This window comes from Chlamydotis macqueenii, chromosome 13 (genome assembly GCF_036417535.1).
Source record: "Chlamydotis macqueenii isolate bChlMac1 chromosome 13, bChlMac1.mat, whole genome shotgun sequence".
Lineage (NCBI taxonomy): Eukaryota > Metazoa > Chordata > Aves > Otidiformes > Otididae > Chlamydotis > Chlamydotis macqueenii.
In genome coordinates, this window is record NC_141568.1 from 5,430,866 (window position 1) to 5,455,932 (window position 25,067).

Genomic DNA, 25,067 nt, shown 5'->3' on the forward strand with positions numbered 1-25,067 from the left:
AGGCCAAGAAAGTTGAATTAAAACACCTTTGTTTGTTCCATTCTTTATTCCTGTCAAAGCTGACCTGCTCCAGCTTCTGATATCAAATAGCTAGGAATTTTTAAAGGGCAGATGACATAAATATGCGAACACAGGTTTGTATTTTATCGTTTATATGACTGCTACCCAATTAAAAATACTCTGTTGGAACAGAATTGAATGGGGAATTCCGAACAGATTACTCTCAAAACCAAAATCACCCTCATTTCGGATTAGCTGTGTTTCAACTCAATGTGTATGTAGGTAACTGAACTGTCTGATACCTCTCAGCTGGCAATGGCCTGGGGGCCATTGTTGAGAATTTCACAGTGTGTGAAATGCCTGTATATCCGCTGCAGTTACGATATGTGATGTTAAAATACACAGAGTGCTTAATTGTATTTAACTGGTGCATCATTTGGCCTCATCGTGTAACGTGTGCATGTGTGTGTGCATATATCCATACACAGAAATGCATGTTTGTTAAAAAGTCTGCTGTTGCAGGTAATCATAAAATTCTTTTTCATTGGTAAATTAAGAGATAACATCTAAAGTATCACGTGTATTATATTAAATAGAGGATTCAACTAGTGCAATGAAAACACTGACAAATTACATGAGATCATAAATTTGGAAAAAAAAAGCATTGGAAGCAAACAGAATTTGAAATTTGTTTTCTTGAGAAGAATTATCTACAAGTGTAGAAATCACCATGTGCTTGAATTTTAAAAATTATGAATAATTTCTTATGGCATGTTTCTTTTTCGTAAGGTTTTGCTAGTGCATATATTTTGACATGTATTCTTACAAACAAAAAGCAACTTGTGAAATTACTAATGGGAAACTAATAGCATTGGGAATGAAATACTGAAACAAATCTATTATTTGATTGAGGCAGACTTTTAAATATGGCATTTTATCTACTCAGTCCTTACTATGTTGCTTCACTCGGCAATAAGGCACTAAAATGTGAAGAGCTAAATCTCTCCCAAAAGCGTAAAGAACTTATAAACACAGGCACAAATGAACATTGCGTGGAAGATGTGTCAGACTAACTGTACTGATTGTCTACCTTGTGCTGAAGATTATGCCACATCTATTTTAAATACAGATGGTTAGAGAATGGATTATCACACAGATAATCCAGCTCAACAAAAAGCCTCATAGCAATAATTTCATTTTAATTTTTTATTGTATTCTTCTTTGTTTTAAGAGTGTATTGATGGTAAATTAAATATACGATGTAAGAAACTATAGATCTTATTACAATATTTTAACTATCTGCATGCCAGCTGACAGAAATTTAACCAAAGAGATACCTAAAGTAAATATGAGAGAAACATAAATGGAAAAGTGTCATTTCATAGAATCATAGAACCGTAGAATGGTTAGGGTTGGAAGGGACCTTTAAAGACCATCCAGTCCAACCCCCTGTGCAAGCAGAAGGGACATCTCCAACCAGATCAGGTTGCTCAGAGCCCTGTCCAACCTAGCCTTGAATGTTTCTAGGGATGGGGCACCCACCACCTCTCTAGCCAACCTGTTCCAGTGTTCTACAACACTCGGTGTAAAAAATTTCTTCCTTATGTCCAGTCTGGTTCTACCTCCCTCTAGTTTAAAACGATTACCCCTTGTCCTGTCACAACAGGCCCTGCTAAAGAGTTTCTCCTTGTCTTTCTTATAAGCCCCCATTAGGTACTAGAAGACCACTATACGGTCTCACCAGAGCCTCCTCTTCTCCAGGCTGAACAGCCCCAACTCTCTCAGCCTGTCCTCATAGGCCCCTCCAGCCCTCTGATCATCTTTGTGGCCTCCTCTGGACTCGCTCTAACAGGTCCATGTCTTTCTTATGTTGGGAGCTCCAGAGCTGGACGCAGTACTGCAGGTGAGGTCTCATGAGAGCAGAGTAGAGGGGCAGAATCCCCTCCCTTGACCTGCTGGCCACGCTCCTTTTTATGCAGCCTAGGATGCAGTTGGCTTTCTGGGCTGCCAGCATGTGTTGCCAGCATGTGTTGCCAGCTGCCAGACCATGTGTTGTCTACCCATTCTCCGCCCAGCCTGTATTTCTGTTTGGGATTGCCCCGACCCAGGTGCAGGACCTTGCACTTGGCCTTGTTGAACTTCATGACGTTTGCGTGGGCCCACCTCTCAAGCCTATCAAGGTCCCTCTGGATGGCATCCCTCCCCTCCAGTGTGTTGACTGCACCACACAGCTTGGTGTCGTCGGTGAATTTGCTGAGGGTGGACTCAATCCCATTGTCCGTGTCACTGACAAAGATGTTAAACAGGGCTCGGCCCAACACGGACCCCTGAGGAACACCACTCATCACTGGTCACATTTCCAAGAATGGATGATTAACAGAACAGCACAGTGAGTAAATTGTTTCGGTGTATACTGTGCATCCCTGTAATCTTGCTTAATCTGATAAACTGGAGAAAATGATCAGCAAAATCTGAAGACAACAAACACTCAAGAGAAACCAGGACAATTTAGCATGTCTGTAATCCTTCTCCAAGAATGGCAGTAAAGCATGCTACTTAAGGAGAAAACACAAGCTTGCCCACTTCCTGCAATCCTTTCCCCTAGTATCATCCCTAGGTGTTTTATAGGAATATGAGAGGATTCATCCTTCCTGTTTCCTTCAGCATTTGCTCGTGCACCTTTTTATGGATTGCTCTAATCCCCTCTTGAGCCTGTTGATGCCGTCTGTCTCCTCAGCCTCCTGTGGTATGAGTTTGAGAAGTTGTGTAGCCACTACACAGAGAAGAATTTTCTTTCATCTGTACTTTTATCTGATGTTCTACCAGTGTCAGTGAGTGATCCCTAGTCCTGCTACTGAGGGATTTAGTGAACAACAGATCTGCATTTACTTTATCTGAAGCCTTGATGATTTTGTAAACTTTGATCATATTCACCCTCAGCCTCCCTCTCTCCTAACTGGAGCCTCTTTTATTCTTGTTATCCTCTTCATTGTAGTTGCCTGTCCCTGTATCTTCTCTAGTACTCCACTACTGTCAAAGCGGACAACATGTAATGATGTTACTGCTGCTCCTGTTGGTACCAGAAGGTGCCTAAAGACTCCAGACTGAGTCTGAGCCTGGGACTCCATTGTGCTAGGCATTGCAGAAAACACATTAGAAATTTGTAGTCTAAAAAGATGAGGCAGACAAAGAGTAGGAGAGGAAAGAGAGAAAAGATTGCAATGAGCCTCAGATCACTCAGTGCTTTAGAGGACTCGGATCTCCTCATCTCCTTCCACGCACTAGAAGAGGACACCTCAAGCTATTGTTATTTTCAGATATATCTTTTCTGAGTGTTTCATCACAGTCAGTTAAACGGAGCCGTCTCTGTGCCACCACCCTACAGAGCGATCCTTGTGCTGGTCCTAGCGTGCAGGTAGGTAGCCACACTGTGAAGTGACTTGATCAACTGTTCTGGGTGGAAACTCGCCCTGCAAAACTGTGGTTAATTTTCAAACAGATCAGGTTCACCTTGTAGCCTCAAGAGCACTAAAAGTGGTGCAGGGAAAAGGATGAGAATAAGGATCAGAATATCATGGGAAGGAGGGCTGGACTGTTCCTTCTGTTAGCAGCATGCGTTTGGGCTGAATGAACAGGATCATGGAGCGAGGGCTTTAATTTTTCTAGGTGAAATAAACCATGCTCCCTTACTCTCCCTTGTAAAACAGCTTGGCATTCCTCAGTCTTCCCAATAGCTTTTCTCTGTCTCCTTTCTGTCTTTCTTGTGGGTAATGGTTAATACTGTACATACTTAAAAGCAGAGTTCTGTTGATAATTTACTAATAATTTCAGACTTCTCCAGCTAAGGGAGCATCTGTAAGATATCTAAAAGCAATGAGGTTTTCTCCAAACTGAGAAAGCAAGCATATTTGGTTGTCTTTTACTGCCAGGATTGCTCCAGAATAAATAAAACAGAACAAGCTAAAAAAACAAGAGGAAGCAGTGACTAAGTTCATAGAGAGTATTTAAATTAAGGGCACCATGAGACTACAAAGATTTTTGTAACGGAGAAAAACAGTGGTTAGTGATACATGACAAGCAAAAATTCTTCAGCAGATGGTACAGAAATAGAATGACATAGAAAAGGGAAAGAGAAAATTAAAAGGGGATGGTTTTTGATGCTGTCAAGAAACTTAACAAACCAATCACTCTCAATTACGGTATCTGGAGAGAAACAGAAATGTGATAACAGAGGACAACACATATAATCAGAAAGAATGGTATTGTTAGCTCCTGGGAGCATCAGTGGATGTCCTCCCGCAGAGTTTTTCAACATTTTCCAGTTTGCAGACCCTTAAATAACTGTCAATAAAGGTAACTCTTCTGTCTTTATGACGAGGTGTATAGAAGGCAGAAGAGAGGTTTACATAAGAAAGGTCTGTCCCAACTTCAGCAAGGTTCCAGGTGCACGCAGATGTGTGCATATATGATTTTGTGCATACATCTGTATGTATACAGTCATCTTTCTGGGGTAAAGAGCTTACTGGTGAGAGTTTTATCTATAGGTTGAGCAGGAAACACTTGTACCCAAGTGGATGTATGCACAAAACCAAACACACTGGTGGAAGTCCCTTCAAGGAGTCATCAAAAACTATTTTTCAAATATCTGTTATTTGTTTCAACAGAACTGGCATACCAAGAGACATTTTTTAATTAGTTATAGTATATAAATTACTAATTATATTGCTTGGTTCAAGACACTAGCAGTTAAACATCATTGTAATACAAAAGAATACTTGTTCAAGTTGATGGGTTTTGGAGGCCTTCAACCATAGGCCAACACTGGTAGTAGAGCTGGGCCTGCAGCTAGGTTTTCAAATTGTGGGGAATTTTCGAGTTTTCCAAATCTAGGCTTCATCTCATGCCCAAATTACAATTTCTATGTACATTTTCTGTGCACTCTTACACTTAGCTGTGAAATTACTCTGACCTTCATTTGGGCTCCATATAAGCAATCTCAAAACTGACACAAATGCATGCTTCGTTGGATTCTGCACGAGGCTGCCCGGGAGCCACAGGTTCTGGGAGCCAAATCCAGGTCCTCCAGGCTCCCTCTTTGTTCTACATACAGTGCCTGGGAGCCCTGCGAGCGTTGATGGGGCATGCTGGGCTTTTGACTTCCAGACTCTGTGGCAGACTGCCTGAAACCTCTGGCATAGCTGGCTGCCTCAGAGCCAAAGGTGGGAGTCCTGCCAAGCAGACTGCCACATTGCTCCCGGTCTCAGGGGACAAAGCCTTGGGACCTTGGCTCAGATTTGGAGAAAGTTTTGAAACCCAAGATGTTTGGAACAAAACTTCTGTTATTCAACAAACTGGCATTTTTCTCTGAAACTTTCTTCATTTGTAATTTGTAAAATTTCAAAGCAATTTTAGGGTGACATCTACCCCGATTAAAATGAGTTTGTGATACCAACAGGACACGTGGCAGAATCCCACTGGCATCTTCTGTGCTACTTCCCCGTGAGTGGGAGTACTGGGGGAGTTCAGTAAATTGCTGGACTTGTTGAGGAGTAATGCAAGTCTCTTGGCTTTGACATTTCAAATGATGTAAAATCCTGTATCAGGAAATGTGACTTCTCTCAAGCTTGTAGGGCAATATTAGAAAAAAAGCTAGCATTTTTATTTTGACCCTTCTTCACCAGTTTCTGTTTGCTCTTACTCATCTCTCCTCTTTGTAGTTTTCTCCACTATGCATGTGCTGGGTATCACAAAGCAAGACTGGAGGGATTCCTGACCTTGGGAGTGCTGCTGAGTATGGGTTTTTCAGATGAGAACCAGGTAGAGATTTAAAGATCTCTTGCTTTTGCCTACAGGGAGGTCAGAATGCAAGGGAGAAAGGAGAACAAATTGCAGAACAGAAGTGATGGATTTGGAGAAGGCAAAAACCACCATAAGGAGCTGTTTTAAAGGAGCTGCATATGTTAGGCCAGGAGCCCTCTGTACATGGCAGAACACGGGGCTGCTTAGGCAAAGCAGCTTTCCGCTGAAATAGAGCTCTCTTACAGGGATTACGCAAACAGAGGCTGGCGGATGCCGTTCATTAGCTCTTGTGGGACAAATGAAATGCTCGCTTGGCCTTACAGTTCTTTGTGGCCCTTTAGTTCTTCATTAAAAGAGACTCTAAAATATGGGAGTTAATGCATTTTAAAGATGCATTTTGTGTTAGAAATGCCCCAATGAATAACATAAAACAAATTATTAAAAAAAACTTCATTAGAAACAGTAAGAAAGCAAAGAAAAATAACTTTATCTGCATCTGTAATTAGATATGCAAGTCTTCTTAAAGAAGTAGGTAACTTTTTAAACACTCTTATGTGAGCTCAAACTCATCAAAATACAGGAGCTTGCACTCTCAGTTTTAAGTGTCATTGGCATAATCTGGGCTACTTACACACTTAAAGGTGACCATACATTTTGATGGTTTGGGAGACTTTAACAAGGTATTTGATACCTGGATCGAAAGATCCTAGCAGTTACAGGATGTAACCAGTAAGACTAGGCAAGGACAGTTCTACATCCCGAATCAAGTAGCATTTGCCAGGTTGCCAGTAGGGTGGAAAATGGAAAGCAGGGTAATGCAATGTACGTTGACTTTTGAAAAGTTTTTGGCAGGGTAATTCACAAGAAGCTATTAAGGAAATTAGTGCTATCATGGGCTACGGAAAGTGGCTAATAAAAATAAATAATTGGAACAAATGGTTACTTTTCATCTCTCAAATGATTAGTAGTTGGGTGCCCCAAGGACCTGCAGAAGGATTAGTCTATTTAATGTACATATTAATGAACTGGGAAGAGAAGTATGAGAGGAAAATTTGAAGAGAATACAAAATAAGTAGAGTAAAAACTAGGAAAGAATTTGAATAGCTTCACTGAGTCATAAGGAAAGGGTGAATTAGCAACAGTAAAGCAGATTAAATGCATAATGAAAAGAATCATACATATAGCTGTGTTCTAAATTAACTGTAACTAGCAAAGAAAAAAACCCAAGAGCAACTGTGTATCACTCAATGAAAACCTTTATGTAGTGTGTAATAGCAGAAAAAATAATTCTTAAAAGGTTGTATCGTCACTATATCAGTAAGCAGGAGGAAATAATTTGGAACAGCTCCTGCTGTTTTTAAAAGGTATTCAAAAAACCTGCACACACCAAAGGCACAAGAGGATACCGAAAACTACCAGGAATCTAGAAAGACTTCCACGTGGCAGGAAGGCTCAAAAGGCTGGAGCTGCCTACAGATTGACAGGACGTCTTCCTCTTTATCCTTTCAGATAAGGACAGAGCTTATTCAATGAAAATAAAGGTCAAAAAAAACCCCAAACAAAACCCCAAAGGCAAAAACCTGATGAAATAAAATGTGCATCTCATTGTTAACTCCTGGAAATTACTGCCACAAAGCACCATCGAGGATTAAAAAAGAAAAGATTGGACACATATAGATAATGAGAATTTACTTAGTTGCATTTAACTGCATAGTGTTTATAGAGAACATATTCCTTATTCTTTGAGAACTAAGCCAGTCAGTAACTACAAGGCTTAGAAAGAAATTTCTCCTATTTCTTCTTCAAGGCTGTTGGTACCTTCCCATAAAGTATGACTTGCAACTTACTGCCAGAGACAAAGACCTGGCAGTTCTGAGTACTCCTGAATATGATGAGCATTAAAACTGAGGAACGTGAATGTTATTCAGCCATACTTACCAGAATACTTTTGCAAGACTGGTATTAATTCTGTTTCTAAAATAATCCTGATCTTTCTAGAACACTGGGTCTGTGCACACATAACTGCGAAGTGTCTTGTTACTTGGTGATACGCAAAACCAAAGGTGCAGTATTGTACATACCTTCGTGGTCATTCCTACTCTGTGCCTTCTCATCATTTCCCCACAAGACCTTTAGACTGCAAAGGCACGTAACAAAGCCCACACTGCTTCATGTCACTCCGTGGGAAACAGAAGGAGAGAAGCCAATTGATAAAAAAAATGTTGTAATATACGGGGAAAGAGCGTGAAACATGTTTATATGCTTCTCACCATATCACTTTTGTAGCATGACAATGATTTTTCCATGAGTGGACTCTGTTTGCCGTTGCTGCAATTAGCCCCACCTCCCGCCTCAAAAGACTGTAGTTTAAATCACATACCAATTCCATTCACAACAGGTGAATCATTACTAACTTCCAACACGCTGGGCAAATTTTGTTCTCCTTCATGATCATTTAAATCCACATTTTGCTGTTGTGAACCATTCCCAAAATGTCTAGAATCTTTTTCATGACTGCCATCTCCATTCTGCAGACCATTATGTGGCTTTTTCAGTGGCATGATCTGTAAACCGCTGGGAGTAGTTCGGTAAGTCACAGTTTTAGCAGCCCTGTCATTAGCAGATGCTGGCTTTGCTGCATATCCTCTTTTCTGTTTTTGAAGCGATGGATTAATTCTCTTCCTTTTATATGTTGACCCTTTAGACTTCCCAGATTCAGGTCTATGTGATATTTTCTCAAGAGACGACCCTCGGCTTTCCCGTAAAAATTTTGGAGCGCTGGCCTGTTTCCCATGTCTTGATCGCTTTTCCCTAGTAACATGTAGTCCATTGAACTCATCAATAAATTCCTCACAATGTAGTAGATGATGTTCAGGTTCCCAGGTGTCTTCATTGCTACCGTAGCCTTTCCACCTGATTAGATATTCCCATTTGCCCTTCTTGTTCTTCCTTTTGTCTACAATCCTCTCCACCTAAAAGAAAAAACCAAAAAAGTATCATATTAGAAAGAAAAATAGTTTGGTCATGAAAACAATGTTCTTCACTTACAGCTAGCAAGGCCTTCTTGACATTATAAAGGCACCTTGGTATTCATGAGATTCTCCTAAAATGTAGTGCCTAACACACGGACTGACTGTGACACGGAAAGCCACCCAGGCTAGCCAAAATGTAGCAACTTATTTAGCAGATTTAAATTGACCTTATTTTCATAGGATGCCGTCCAACACTGTATTCCCACTGGAGCCTATACAGACCCTGCTGCCTGCTGAGGAGAGCCTGCTTGGTGTGTGTGTAAGTGGCTTGACATAACATTTAGGAATCAGCAGTACATGTTTCTGTTCAACAAAGAATTCCCACGAACAGACCTGGCAATACGGGAGAGGAATGGAGTAGCCCCGGTGGTATTCTGACAGCAAGGCCACTTCCCCTTCTGCAAACGTTAAGAAGAGACACAAACACCTGATCAAACCTGATCTGGGACCCTGCAGTAGCCACCATGTGAAGTAACAAGAGACAGCTTGAATACCATTAATGAAAGCATGATTTCTTTGAAAATCTGCTTATAAAATTAAACCATTATTGTTCTATTTCTCAGCTACCTCTTGTCTGAAAGAGCTAAATGAAGCATAATTTGCTATATTGTCAGTTACTGAGCATTCTCCTGAATCCACATATGCATTATGTCCCTCTAAACATCCCCATACTTCTTCATGTCTTGAAACTATCTTGAACAGAGAACTGATTATAACAGATTACAATATTTTACACCAAAGATATGTTTGCAGTAGTGTACATCCACTTTGCAACTTCCAACTTATAAAAATTTGTATTTTTTATGCATGTGATATTTGCATAAATACACAAAATTTGCGAGTGCACCAATTTAAAAAAAAGCAAATGAAAGGCATAAAGGCAGGATTCTTACGTACAAGTAATAAATTTCCTGAACCTATGCTAGAGAATGTTCGTGTAAGGAACATTTCTGCACCGAGGGATAAGGGACTGTATTGGGAGTGCAAGCTGAATGTGAATTAACAGTACCGTGCTGCTGTGGAAAACGGGCTGTACAGCTGAAGAAATCTTTGTGCTATCTCTGCACTGGCAAGATCTCAACTAAAGAGAGAGTGCATATGAAAACCCAAGCACAATCAGTGGATAGCAAGTCATGAGTTTAAATTGCATCAAGTGAAATTTAAATCAAGTCATTAGGAAAAATGTTGCAATGATAGTAAGAAGCATTAGAATAGGTAATGTGGGGAAGGTATAGAGGGCTTTTAGAACAAACAGTTTTTATTAGACAAACATCTGCCTTAAAAAGTCATTGCTAGAAAGTCAAGTTATAATGAGAAAACCTTTGAAGTCTCTCAAAAATTTTATTTTTTTAATCTTTACTTTTTTATTTTTAAAAGTGTGGCTTATAAGGTATAAAGATGCCACTAATGAAAAAAAAAATCATTATTGTTAAGCAAATTTACTATTTTTAATTTTGAAAAATAAGTAAGTGGCTAGCTAATGTACTAGTTTTCGTTTCTCTTCAAAGATAAATAATCTCATGTGAAGACTAACACTGTGGAAACTGTATGGACAATTTAACCTTGAAGAAGGGCAATCATAGCAGTGTAAGTAATTGTTCTTTTTAGGTCCCCTGTTAGAGTAAACCAATGGCTTAATTCTGTCTGTTCACTGGCTGGAACTGTACATTCATAGAAATCTTGGTGAGTTCCCCAAAGGAGTCTAAATGTAATTAGCAACTGAACACTATACTTCTATCTCCATTCTTTTACATGGGAACTGTGCTAAGATATCTGCGTCTGAGTCATAGTGGACAACTTTCCTCCATCTCCAGGGCACTCAACTGCAGCATCCCAAACAGCTCGTTCCTGTGCTCTGTCTTATCAAATATCTGCATAGAACCACCGCAGAAGCACCCTCCTCACTCTGAATATAGCACAGTCCCCTTCAGGATTGTTCAGTGTGGCAAAACCATTAACTGAAGCTCAGTCTAGGTAAGCTTGAGATCATTTGTCTGAAAAGAGGAAAAGTTTTCACAAAAAAAAAAAAAAAAGAGCTAGCTTTTTTTTTTTTTTGTCCTTATTTGGGATGTGTCGCTTTCAGTTGTCAAACTAATAGATTTATTATGATCTTGTTGACTTTATAGAGAGCAGTTGTCCAAATTATCCCTGGCTTTAAAATACTTTTCATCTTCCTATCTGGTACTAGCCAGAAAGACTGGACATCGAACTGTGGAACTCTGTAGTGGCCTGTGGGTTGTCTGTGGATTTGTTACTTTAATTACTGCAGCTCACTATACCAAGACCAAAATATATATATATATATATATATATATGTCCTGGGGAAAAAATTAAATTGCTGCTAAACTCAGTAGACTGCAGCTGTCATTACTGCAGATAATTTGGTTTAGTGCTATTCTATCTGAACTAGCTAAACAGTACATGCATTCCCCTTCCTTTTTAATTCAGGAGTTTGGACTTGGAATAAAAACTCTGTGTCAGGTTGATGCTACCTAGGAGTAACTTCTGTCTTTCTTTTGAGGGATTACACCAGTTGCACGCCCCTACTTGCTCAGTGAAGGAAGAACAGGGACAAATACCTTGCAATTTTGAGAATTGCATACAAGACCCATCTCTTCAACTTCATCTTTTTTTCACTCATGCAGCTATCTTTAAATTAAACTATACTGATTTGTCATTTTCACACTGTTGCTCTACTACAAGGAGGAAAAGTGAAGGGAAGAGGTTTCTTGGAGAGCACTTTTTAATAGGGAAAACACTCAAGTATTTTGGTGATGAGGCATTATGCATTTCAATTAAGAAGATAAAAGGAGAAAACATGAGTGGTCTTTGTGCCTGGGAAACAAAATACTGGCAATGGAGAATGTGACTAACTGGTTCAACACATCATGAAGGGAGAATAAAAGTATTTATGAAATTGAGTCAAATTTAATAAATGGTTTCAGAAAAATATTCAGAAGGCAAATACATTTGGGAAAGACCAAGTGTTTCATTATAGCATTTTCAGAACAAAACTATCAATGTTTCACTTCCAATTTAAGTAGCAAAACTAAAATAAAGAAGGACTAAATAAACTGAAGACAAAATGTTTTGTTTCTGGTCAAACCTCTTCTCAGTTTATTGTTCTGCTGTGGAGAAAATGAAAAAAATGTGGGTTGATGCAAAACTAGTTGTTTTCCTTGAGTTTTTTGATTCAGCCATCATATGCACTGGCTTGACTGATGACACACAAAAAGTCTGAGTAGATACTTGCTTCATCCTCATTGCTGCCTCATTGTTCATTACTGAACACATTTGAGGGTAGCATCAAACACAGTTGACCTCTCAACCCTTTTCTTTCTTGGGGCTTCAAGTCCTTCATTGACATTTATCCCCTTCAGAGTGCCACTGTGTCCCTTCACTGCATACAGGGAAGTGCTTCAGTGCAAGCCTAAATATCAGGTTTTTACCCACACACTGTCTGTCCCATTTGCCTTCTCTTCACAGTCCACAGTAATAACAACAATCACCATTCTGTTTTTTTTTTTTAATGATGTATATTTGTTTTAACAGGTAGTACATAAAGTAACATCTTTCTGTGTTTATTTAAGGTTACACAAATTCATATGACTTTTCTTAATGAGAAATAATTCTGTGACAGAATAATTTCTTTCTTTCCCTAGAATAAGTGCTACACAGTTCTGAGAATACGCAGAAAATACCAGTGGCTTCAAAGTCTGATTGTCCATTTTCCCCCTCAGTTCTGTCTTTAATGAGAACTGAAAAACATCTTCCCAAAAAATGACCTTGGTAGTTACAGTTTGCCAAATCCCTGAATTCACTGTATTTTGTTTGGAAAACTAAGTAGTTAGATCTAGTAAAAGTGAAATGACAAAGTTTGCAGGGGTATCACAGAGAGAGTGCTAGAATTGACATACACCATTACTTGCCTGGATTCTCTCTCTTCCTGCCTAATTCTGGATGAACTGAGGTGCTCATATGTTGCCATATAAATATGTTTGAAGAGAACAAATAGAATGAGACCATGGCATCAGTGTAAATGAATTTGCAACACACTTTTTAGCTTCCAACTGGCCTTAAACCTAGTGCTATACACAGCTGCACAAACTAGGATGAAAGTCATAAATAAAATTCTTTAAAAAAAATGAGTATTCTGAACTTAATGTTAAATTTTAAAATACTAATCAATTATAGTACAAATATGTAGAGCTTCATAAACTTAGTGTTGTGATCTAGTGAGCAAGTGCTTTTATATGCAGAGTGCAACACACACACATCTTCCTTCACAGAAGATTCAGGGTCAAAATCACTCATTTAACAATGCAGTGTTATTGTTACAATACTTACAAAAAAAGAATCTAGGCTAAGTTAAAAAAGGGTAATTCCTATCAAATTATTTCTGTAGGTATAATTGTAAAATCAGAGCCCAGTAGACTCATCTCACAGTTCACAGGAGCTCTACAGAGTATAAATAAAGATCCTTATGCTCCCAGGAAACACCTTCTAGGAGATCAATAAACTTCCAGAAAGGTTTGGAAGATTGCGTGTCTACGTAGTGATTTCCAAAATGAGTGCATGTCATCTCCTCTTCTTTCACTAGGCATATCTATGTAAACAATTTCAGCTGTGATCTGTGATGCTCAGATGGTCTCTGTTAGTGTACAGTCCAGAGCAGCAGACCGATTTCAAGACATACACTAGAAAAACTGCTTTTAATTACTATAAATTATAGGACTCGTACTGTTTTATGTGTTTTTTTCATTGGAGGTCTTTGTCCCATGTTGTGCCTCTGGGTGTTGGAAGAGTATTAGAAGAAAAGTGCCAAGGAAAGAAAGATTTCTGAGGGAGATAAAGGCCATATGATTCAACATGTTTGTCTTTAAAAAATTCATTATTGCCCTAACTTCCTCCTTTTTGTTACCTTCGCTTTAAGAAAGAATGTCTTTCACTAGCTGTAAATTTCTTGCTTGCTTGCATTTGTAACTTTGTTGTGTTTCTCTTGTATTTGTATTTAGTTTCTCGAAATCTGGTAATTGGAGCATTTGTTCCAGATGTACAAAAAAATATAGCACCATATCTTCTGAAGCAGTCAGTACTCACATATAGAAAACTAATAGCGGAATGGATGCCGGGTCTCTCTCCAGAATCTGACCCACAGTTTAAAAACAAAGTAAATTTGTGTAGTTACCTGGAAGGTCAAAATGAAAGGGCTAGATAGTCCTAAAAATGAAAAGGAAGACACTCCAGTAAGGGATGGTGGAGCACTGGCCCAGGTTGCCCAGAGGGGTGGTTGATGCCCCATCCCTGGAAACATTCAAGGCCAGGTGGGACGGGGCTCTGAGTGACCTGATCTGGTTGGAGATGTCCCTGCTCCTTGCAGGGGGGCTGGACTGGATGGCCTTTAGAGGTCCCTTCCAACCCACACCATTCTATGATTCTATGATTTTATCAGATATTTACAGGCAAAACATCAAATGACATCTTCCCAGGAAGTTCAGTGATCACCCTGTTAATGTCAAGAAGACACTACTTTTTACTCTCATCCCTTTTTCTCTTTTTAAGCATACAATGTTCTCAGAATCAGAAGAGGTGTTAAACTTGCTAGGGAAATCCTGAAAGTTCTGCATTTTCACTGGAAAAAGCCTATCAATCAGCCTCAGATTAAATGTGGTTGCAAACCACTGCATTAGGTATATGTGTCCTCCAACACATACATATGAAGACTTAGGGCAGAAAAAAATAAATGCTGTAAAAACTCCTGCTGCTCCCTGTATATAGGCCTGCACCTTTGATCTTCCTCTCCTGATAGGAACACCGAAGAGGCTTCCTGCTATGTGATTCCATGTTCCAAGTTTATACAGAAAAACAGAAGTGCACTGCAAGTTAGTTGTATTTTACAGTAGTGACGCGGCAATTAGAAAATTACTGCTAAAAAGTGGTGTTGTCACATTCCTAAGACTTTTCCAGACCCAGCCTTTTGCCTGCATAAGTACTCTGTTAGTTACCTTCCCTGGCATCCCGGTATTTTAAAGAAACTGAACCATAAGCCTTGCTCTGTGCTTATGCAAGCCACATGATTTCCTCTTTGTGTAAGGGGGCTTCTGGCAGAAGGAGCTGCCTTTATTATCAGTTTGGATCATATGAAGCCCTGGCTGACAGCCTGCAGAAAACCAGCCAACCACACCTTCCATGTAGACTTGTATCTCTAGTGACCTTACACCATTTTTTCTTGGAAGTCCCCACCTTTCTCTGAAATTCAGTCTCACTGAAACTGAAATTCTGGTCTGGTCTCTCAGTTGTTCATTTTTGGTTCTTTTGGCTCCACACAAGAGCTGTGTTTGTCCCTTGATGCCATCTGTCCCTGTTGCTGACTCTACTACCAGAACCCATTTTCATGCCCTTGTCGTCTCTTGTTTTGTTTACTGCAGCTTTCTCCTGGTCAGAACTTACAGTGCTCAAATCTCCCAGTTTGTTAAAGCCATTTTCCTCTCCCACTATAACTTTAAGGATGTAATCTAATCCTTTTCTTTTATTGGGATATTTAAGTGTATGTGTGTAAACAATACCTGTGGTGGAAGTGCCACAAGCATTGTGGGTTTTGGAGCAAACAGGAATAATAACATAGCCAAGAATCTTGCACTTGGGTATTTTTGTATAGGCTGATACTGTCCCTTGGGAAAGGACTGGAAAAGGAAAATTGACAGATGACACAGGGATGAGGAAGGGACATGTACAGTATGTATACAACATGTATAGTTCCTGTCACTGTAGGCAATTACATCATATTAGATATGTTCATATTAGATATGTTCATGATACAGAACATATTTCTGCCCAGGCTTATTGCTGATAGGTTGCACAGCAAACAGTTGGTCATTCTGAAATTTAATCATTTTGTAAAAAATATTTTAGGTTTTCATTTGAAAAGCAGGACAGTTTTCGAAGGCGCAAGAAAAGTGCACTAAAAAATAAATATATTCTTTAGCAGTAGGTTAAGGTAATCTTGACGATGTTCTTTGTACGGAGGAAGAGCAGGATTTTTTCCTTTCAGTCCAGGTGTGCAAGTCCAAGTGGAGGAGACCTCTTCAGGTCTGTTCCTCTGTAAATGGTTTAAATCCCTTTCACTTACACACGTTAATCAACGCACACAACATATGAGGAAATCCAAAGAACACAGGCGTTTCTATTTATTTTAAAGCATAATGATGCATTTCATTTATCAAATCCCCATTTTATTTTGTACAATAAATCAGTTCATTGTTGTATTTCAGTGTTCATATTTCTTAAGGAAAGGAAAGCAAGAAGCAGGGCATATTAAACTCTTGATGTTCTTTATGTTGAAAAGTGGTCAGTTCTGAGCACACCCTCTACAAGCTCGCTAGCACAATTTATTTCATAATGAATATATTAGAATGCTATCCAGAATATTTGAATTTGATGATAAATGCTTAATTTTATTTCAGTACTAAAGTACAGCTGGTAATTTTTACTATACTGCTAAATTTGTTTCGTACATTATAGTGCACACTTTAAATTTAGAAATAACAGATATTTTCCTGGTTCCTAGATCAACAAAAAATGCTGTTCCTATTTACTGAAAACACAGTTAGTGTACGCTGCTAATCTAAGAGAACTGAGTCGGGGATGAAAGTTGCTTTAAGCAGAACTGTTCTTGTACAGCCTGTTTCTGTGACAAGCACAGACGACTAAAAGATGAATGAGAAATCTAAATTCAAGGAGACAAAATATTTTGCTAAGCTCCACAGAGAGCTGGCTATTTTGGACACATGTATGACTCTCAGCTTTCTAATACTGTGAACTGCTTCCTCGAATGTTTCTCTGCTGAATTCAGTGGGATTCTCCAGTTTTATACCACCTGAGAAAATGTGTATGGGAAATGTGTGTGTTTCCTTTACAGTACTGCAAGTCAGCAGAGTTACTCCCAATTTACTTAGATGCAAGTAAAATCAAAGTAGGAATCCCTGCGATTTAAACCATGAGGTTTTAAACTTTTATTTTAAAAGCAGTTTATAGGAACAGGAGTATGACTTGAAGAGACTTCTAAGCAAACCTGTGTTTATGTGAGCATATCACAGTTCTTTCAGTAAAACTGATAAAAATTTTTGAAAATACTGATGTTTCCAAGCAGATGTGGAAATGTGTAAGCAGTAGTTAAAAAATAAAAACACGACTATCACTAAAGGTACTTTTCACCAACATTAAAGCAAGTCTACAAATGCAGGAAGCAATTATTAATTTACATAAAAGCTGCAACTGAAATCATTAGGAAAAAATAATGCTGTCTGTTTTCTTTTATGTTCATTTGCAGTTTGTTCTCTTCTAGCTTATTTGAGTGTTCTGCTGTACAGTTCACTCAGTCTTTTTCTCCACCATATCAGCTTCATTGAGATTCAAGTCAAGGCCAGGACTTCAGTTCAACACTTACATCCATCCCAAAGCTTACCCACAAGTGAGGATTCCACATTAAAAAAATACAAAGGTTCAGCTATAACACAGTAGAAATAAATATTTGAACTACTCTGCTGTACTATCACTCAGTGACTCATTGCTTTACAAATGCTACTGGTATGACTGTCATAAAATAAACCACGTGTTCTTGGGTGGTAGGTAGAAAAAATATTTTTCTAGCCCTTTTACAGCAAAGTGGTAAACTTGAGCACAAAGAAGTGAAAGCCCAGCTTTGGGGAGCTGGTCGTCGCTCGGTGGTTTCCGTAGGTGCTGAGGACTTAGGATTTCCATGTGAGCATGAGCTTCAGCTGTTCAGAGAGGCTTTACCAACTTCATGTGACAACTGGGGAGACTCGTCCGAGGGCAGCTTGCTGGCTTTGCTAAGCTTATGCGCCAGGGAGACAATGAGAGACAACAGGAGGGTACAAGGTGATACTGGTCAGTCTAAGTGGCCATTGTACAACATTCTCCTGACCAAAGTTTTTGAAGTGAATTTTAGTGATCTTTGAAAGAGGACAATGTAATAGCTTTGCAGATAATTTCAAGGAACTCTGTTGACATGATGGCTTGGTAAAAATTAAATCTCTGTGTTGGAAAACAGGACAAATGGCTAATTAGAGCATGTATTAGGTAATTACCACAAGATACAGGATGTGGAATAGAAATTTCTGAGTATGGTGTAAATATCCAGTGACAAGATTTGTTTTCTAGCTGCTGCATACAGGGAGAGACAAGTCTTTTTGAAATGATCAATACATATTCGACAGAGCAAATTCCCAGTCTAGAGGCCTGAATGTGCAGGAGGATGGTAATCTCTCCCCCATCACTGAGACAGGAGGGAGAGGAAAATGAAGAACCCTGTCTGTGTTACATTAATGGCTGGCCAGGGATAAGGAGATGTCAGAAGGATAAATCATATATCCATTTCATGCTTTCCATCTGAACTGGAATAGGAGGCAACTGGTTTGGAGCATCCATACAGCAAAGATAACAGTCAAATTTGTGAATAATACCACGCAGGGAGAGGTTTTAGAAGGAAACAGCTAAAAATAGGTAACTGTACAATATAGAAGAAGGCTGAGGGGCGATCGTTTGAGTGAAAAGCTGAAGTAGCCGTTTGTGAAGTAGTGGGATAAGAGAAGAAAAGTCATGAAACACAAAGGTTTCTTTCAGAATTCAGTAGAATTCTTCATTTTCTTGGTTACACAAATGAAGCTAATGTAATGGCAGAATACAGAAATGAGCCAAAAAAAAAAAAGGTAGAGCTGAAAAAAAGGAATAAAGAAACATGCTTTAGGCAACTATAATGGTATGATAGGAGCACAGAATTTTGTAAGTAAGTATCCAGGATACCACTGCAACATCACAGAAAAATGGCACATAAAATTTCAAAAATTATCTGTGAAAGAGTAATTGTCAAAAAGGGAGAATAATACATCATTATCCCCTCAGAAATAGCATTCAGATGAGCAGGGTCAGTAGGCCAAGTTCTGGTCTCAATTATTGCATTGGTTTTCACTGCAGATTTAATTTGTGTTCGAGATCTGAATTCTGTCCAGTGTAAAACCAGCTTACTACTGGTGCCTGGAAGGAACAAACTATCTTACGGACAGTAGGAAAGGCAGTTACAAAAGCTGTCAGCGTTCATCAGACGGATGCATTTTAAATTGTGTGAGAGTGCATCTAGTTAAAATCTGCATTTAAAAAGTGAGGACAGTGCTCTAAACGTGGAGATGCAACGGCATAAAAGCATATTCATTGATTTAACATGAGTGTGTTTTGGAGCAATTTGCACTCTGTGTGAGGAGGACGTTTGCTTACAGTGTGGATGAAAGGCACTAACACATCTGTGCTTGTACAAATGTCTGCCGTGAGTCAGACTGACTACACCACGCTGCGTGGCAGGCTCTGGCCGCGTGGTGCCGTGAAGCTCCTCTGGCAATGGCAGAGCCCCATGGGAGCTGCTACCAGGGTGGCATGCTGCAGAGGGGACAGTCACAGCTCACCCTTCTGCTGTCCTCAGACCCTAGATCCTCCTGAAAGCTGACTTTGGCAATAGATGGTCACCATTCCTTGACCTCAGTGAGTCCTGTTTCAGCCTTCGTAATTCACACAAGCTAAGGAAGTGTTAATTGATGAGTCCCGAGTTCTTTTAGACTGTCATTATTCCTGATGATAGGGTTTCAGCCAAGGTTGGCAGTACTTCCAGCTGTAAGGGTTGCTACAAACTGGAATCCATTACTCCTTTCAGGGAGGTCCCCAGGAACAACACTGGGGTTTCTCTGGTGGAGAGGTACAGATCCTGACATCCTGCTCAAAGTGCCTGCCAGATCACTCCAAGGCTTACTGTGGAGGCACGTGCCACATCTCCATGCTGATGGCTATCTTCTCTTTCTGTTGATAGATGATGCAGATGTATCAAGCGTCAGGGTGAGACTGGAACTCTGATGAAGCTGAGGAACCATTTAGAAATGTCTGTGCTTGAAGCAGTATTGAATATGTAAGTAGTGAATATATTACTGAGGAAATTTTCCATGTATTTGTTAGTCAAATTCCTAACTTGGCAGTTGTGTTAATACGTCAGCTGCTCCTGGATGCATTTACAGCAATGACATGGCAAAGTGCTGTGTTCCATGTGCCTCTGTGGAAGGGGGCACTATATTTTTACAAATGTAAGGTTTCTGAGTTTTATACCCTACCTTTGTTTCACTGGGATTAGGCTAGTGTATGTTCTCTGCGTGGCACTATGCCAGTCACAAACTGAAGCTGTGGAAGGCTGCAGCTGTCTATTGTTATTAATTGAGGGTTAGTGCAGAGACCAGCATACACTGGTGCTCCAACATCCATACTGTTTTCCAGATACCTTATGAATGGAAGAAACCTCTGGGTCACATATAATACTAAGATCCCACTTGCAAATGGTTTATGAAATTACAAAAAGAAGTTTTAACAAATGGCTAATAAGTTGTTAGAGAGTCTTATGAATCTCACACCTAATTAGTCTTCTAATTCTGATGAGTCCATGATAATCTTCTGATGTCCTTGCCGTCATCCCTAGCACAAACTACAAATGTAGTCAAATGCTACAACAGCGGTCCAGAGACGCTGTGGAATATCCGTCCTTGGCGATACTCAGAACTCGACTGACCAAGACCCCGAACCTAATTAAGTTGGTGCTGCTTTAAGTAAGGGGTTGGATCAGATGACCTCCAAGAGTCCCTTCCAACCTACATTATTTTATGATTCTACAATACATAACTTTTGCCTAAAATATTTACTAGTCATTTACTAATTCTTTATTAATTCTTTTCCACTTGGAAAAGCATTTCCAGTTGGAAAACTGAATTCTATGCAATCTGTGAAAGTGGGTGTATGACCTGACTCAGTTCAGCTGAGTTTAGATTTACCAGGCAGCTGGAAGGGAGTTTCCCACAAGCAGCCCTGAACTTCCTTCTTTCATTGACCTGGTACCATCAGGGTTTATTGACTTTCAGGTCATACGGCAAGAGCAATCTACTCTCTGAGATGTATAAAGGAGAGATGGGTTGGAGGACCAAGGTCAGCTGATCACAGGGTTAAACCATGACCCCATCCATTTACCACAAAGATAAGAGGAAACATGCTAATAAAAATACACTTGGAGTTCTGGTACCTATCCTGGAGGTTTGTGCAGAATGCTCCGCAGGAAAAGGATGCTAAGATGGGGCTTGAAAGTCCAAGTTTCTCTTTCTAGTTCTCCTCACGAACTCAACTATTCTCTTCATTTTTCTGTGCCTTAAACACCCTCTCTGAAAAGTGGTGTTGAAAATGGAAAGGTGCAGTGAAACAACTGTTAAATACAGCAGTCTACAAAATGAAAATTTTGATGAAGCAAATCTGTCTTGAAGCCTAGTGAGCAATACAAAAATAGGAAAAAACTCCAAGATTAACTTGTTCTGAATGTCTGCATTTAGTATTTGTGCTAGCTGCTGCTTGTATTTAGCAGGTTTAGCAGATTATGCAGTGCAATGGCCTGACAAGACCAAGAGGTTCCTAGCGTACTCGGGAAGGGTAAGAGACTCTTAAGATGAATACACATTTCCTTTGGCTTGGAAAAAGAATACACCTGGATTAGGTGGCTCTGGAATTACTTAAGGAACTTCTGATCACAGTCAACCTTTCTTTTTCTCCAAAGAGCAGTTCTGTACAAAAACATACGTAGAAAAAATAACGTAGAAATAAACAGTAGCGCACATGATGGAGGTGTGTTATATTCTTACTACTTCAACGGAAATACTGACAAATGTTGGGGAAAGTGTTCCTTTCATTGTGCTTGCCAACTGTAGCCCAGTGAAGGAACATAAACCTTATTCTTTCGGAATATTTTTAGGGATATTAACTACACTTGATAAAGTATCTAGAATGCAACTAAACTTACCTTCTAGATAAGAAGATATTTTATATTTTATATTTCGAAGATTTCAAGATGATACACACCTGGTTAAAGTTTTTAGTTTAATTACAAAGAAACAAGAAACTTCAAGTGGTTATGGAAGAAGGATTTAAAGAAACTGACAGTTTATCTTTAAATAATCAAGAGAATTTCCCTAGAGAGTATGTATTTCCCCTATTACTCCTCTGAAATGTTATTTTCATAGTTACAAAGCACCATGTAAATCTATTCTACCAAATGGATACTAATGATCATTACTATTATTTAACAGCATAATAGGTGGAGCTTGGAGCAGTGAGCACTTTCCTTTAATATGTAGTGTGCCATAATGTTTTACTTGTTCTTAAAATTAAATGGTCAGAATATGTTAATCACAACATCTAGTATGGAGTGTCTGTCAGATCGGTGCTAACGATTGCTTAGTGTGCCCCAAAGACAAAGATGTTAGTTTTGCCATATAAAAATTCAGTGCTATTCTGGAAAAGACCTTGCCCTTGGCTGTTGAATGTCACATGCAGTATTCAGAATATGCGCTGTGCAGTGCAGGGCTAATACAACACATGCAGTACTGTATGCCGCATTATCTTTACAATTTCTGCCTTGTGCGTTCTGTTAATGCACACAATTACAAATAGTTAAAAGGCAAGTCCACACCTGTGATTTACTTTTAAAGGGAATCTGAGATATTTTACAACACACATAAGGATATATGCTAGTTAGATGACAGCCACTGGGGAAAAATGAATGGGGAATGTTCTTCAATTTTTCTAAATGGCTAGAAAGAGTCTTCTGAAGGTGACAATAAGGGAGAACGAAGTGTATGAATCACCTGTACATCTCCTACATTTTCTTGGAATTTTTTCTGACTCAGAAGAGCACTCTGAGGTGTTTAGTAACTTCCTCTGATGGCCATATAATGTGAAATCATTTTTATTCAAGATAATCAAAATGTCTGAAATCTTTCCACTTTCAATTGTTTAATGATGTGCTTTCTTATTTTTTAAACCCCTCACAACACTATACCTATTAACAATAGAGACTCCTGTCCAAGTTAATCAATAAGCCACTTCAGTTTTGTCTAAGGAACATAATTGCATTTTTTTCTTCAACATAAAAATCTATTTGGCTTCAGTTTTTTAATGGTAGATATTTAGAGAGCAAAGAGATTTTTCAGGCTCTCTTCTACTCCAGAGTTTGTATTTTAGGATCTAGGTTCTTTCCCCTGTCTAATGCCTGGCAATTACAGGACTCAGAAGCCAGCAACATGAAATCTAATTATGTAAGTAATTGTGGGCATTGTTCAATAAATGGCATCCACTGATAATCTAAATACACTGCATGTACAGTGAGAAAATTCATAATTCTAAAGAATTAGAGTGTGAAATAGTTTGTTACTTGTACCAGTGTAAAGTACTGAAAATTTCTGCTGCAAGAGAGTGGTATGCACTTTACAGTTTATTCACACACTAGAACTCATTCTCAAACAGTTGGTCACTATGCCTTTCTTAAAACTATAGGTTTTTAACCACTGTTTAAAATAAAAAGCTAATCATATCCTGTTCATCAGATGTTCAAATAATAATGCTGAAAGAGACTCTGCATGTTTGAGCTTGAGCATTCTAGCATTTTAGGTGTTTATTGTGTAGTATAGTCTAAAAAATGAAAAATAAGAAACTATTAAAATAATAGTGACCTTCCAGAGTGAATGACATATGATAAAAAAAAAAATTAAAAAGGTTTTTTTTTAAAAAATAATTATTCTGTGGTTATAAAACTTTTGGGGATGTAGTGTCTTGATAACATTTTGATAAAAAACACTAGAATAAAACTAGAATACCAATCTAGAATAAGTTTTACATACCATGTCACCAAAGAAATACCAATGCACTTCCATTTAAGAGGAACCTACGTTCCTTTTCAGTCTGACGGTCCAGACTTGATTATTTGTCTGTCATGGCATTACTTACAGGCTCACGGAATCACAGACTTGAAGGCCAGAAGGGACAATTATATCCATCTAGTCTGTCTTGGGTTACACAGGAATGTTCTTCATTAAGCAGTTCCACTTCAGGTCTCAAATTCTGATTTAGTTAAACCACATCTATTAGAAAATCATCACATCTTAATTCAAAGTGATGCTGTTTTCTAAGTGGTATAAATAAAATGCTATAACCTTAATGTTAAAAAGGGCATCTCATTTCTAATTTATGAAGGGTAAATTTCTAGCCACTGGCGCCTTTCATATCTGTTAGCTAATTTCATTTTCCAGACCTTAAATCCTGCAAAGTGGTTTGCAGCTAACTGAACAGATGGTCTTCATATTTCTTTAAGTTTTGTATTTGGGTGCTAATGTGATGGTTCTGTCTAAAATTTTGTAGCTGCTTCAGAAGCCATATTCTAAAACTTGATCATAAGTGTTAGGGTTCACCACTTGTGTTTAAAGTTCAAATTCACATTATTTAATATAATTTCAAGGGAGATCATTTTTATGAAGTGCAGGACTATAATAACTGCATTCACCAGATCAATACAAGTCACTTACTTTCTTTGTTTTATTACCCAGAAAAATAAAGTGTCTCTTAAAGACGGCACAATTTGACTAAAGAAAAAGGAAGAATTAAATGTACGGAGGATGTGCAGTGTTCAGTTCTGTGCCCCAGTTTTATTCCTGCTATGCAAAAAGTTTACTACTTATTGTCTTAAATCTGTACCCATGTGTTCAGTCATATGGACAGAGCAGTTTTCCCCTGTGCTATACTGGATTATTGCATACAACTATATAATTACCCACATCTGTCTACAAACTGCGTTACATCCGCATAAGTCTGTACCCCTTCTGAAACGGCACAATATTCTCATTTGTTTGTGAAAAATTCAAGTGGTAAATATTTACTTGAATGTATTTAGAGTCATAGTACAACATAAGTGCAAAACCTGAAAAAAAAATCATGTATGAAAGTTACACATGCTGTAAAAATGTAATAATCTACCTTTAAAAAAGTTAAATTTTCAGTGTTTGGGTTTTTTAAAACCACATGCTATGAATTCAAAAATACTAATTAAACTAATTAAAACAGAACACTTTAGGAATTTTCTGAAAGCAGGCATCTAAAGCACTAATCAAATGTAAGGAAAGAGTTTAAAAAGTTTGCCTTTACTGGTTTGTGTATTTTTTTTACCATAGTAAAGTACAGTCAAGTCTTTTTATTCAAAGCATTTGTATCCTTTGGATACATGTGCCCAAAAATAAGAAAGGAGTTGGTTTTGCTGACCTGAGAAACCATTCACTAGGCAGAAGAGATGTCTGACTTTCCAGGCTTTCCTATGTGTGCAGG

General features: G+C 38.7%; 1 protein-coding gene across 1 annotated transcript in view; it reads right to left on the reverse strand.

Annotated features, from left to right (window-relative positions):
- Nucleotides 1–25,067, reverse strand: part of CDYL2 (chromodomain Y like 2) — a 60,998-nt gene that overhangs the window by 20,426 nt on the left and 15,505 nt on the right. The window contains exon 2 of the mRNA XM_086758415.1: nucleotides 8,180–8,771. Within this exon, the coding sequence (XP_086614541.1) occupies nucleotides 8,180–8,771 (592 nt within the window). The remainder of the gene's footprint in view (nucleotides 1–8,179; nucleotides 8,772–25,067) is intronic.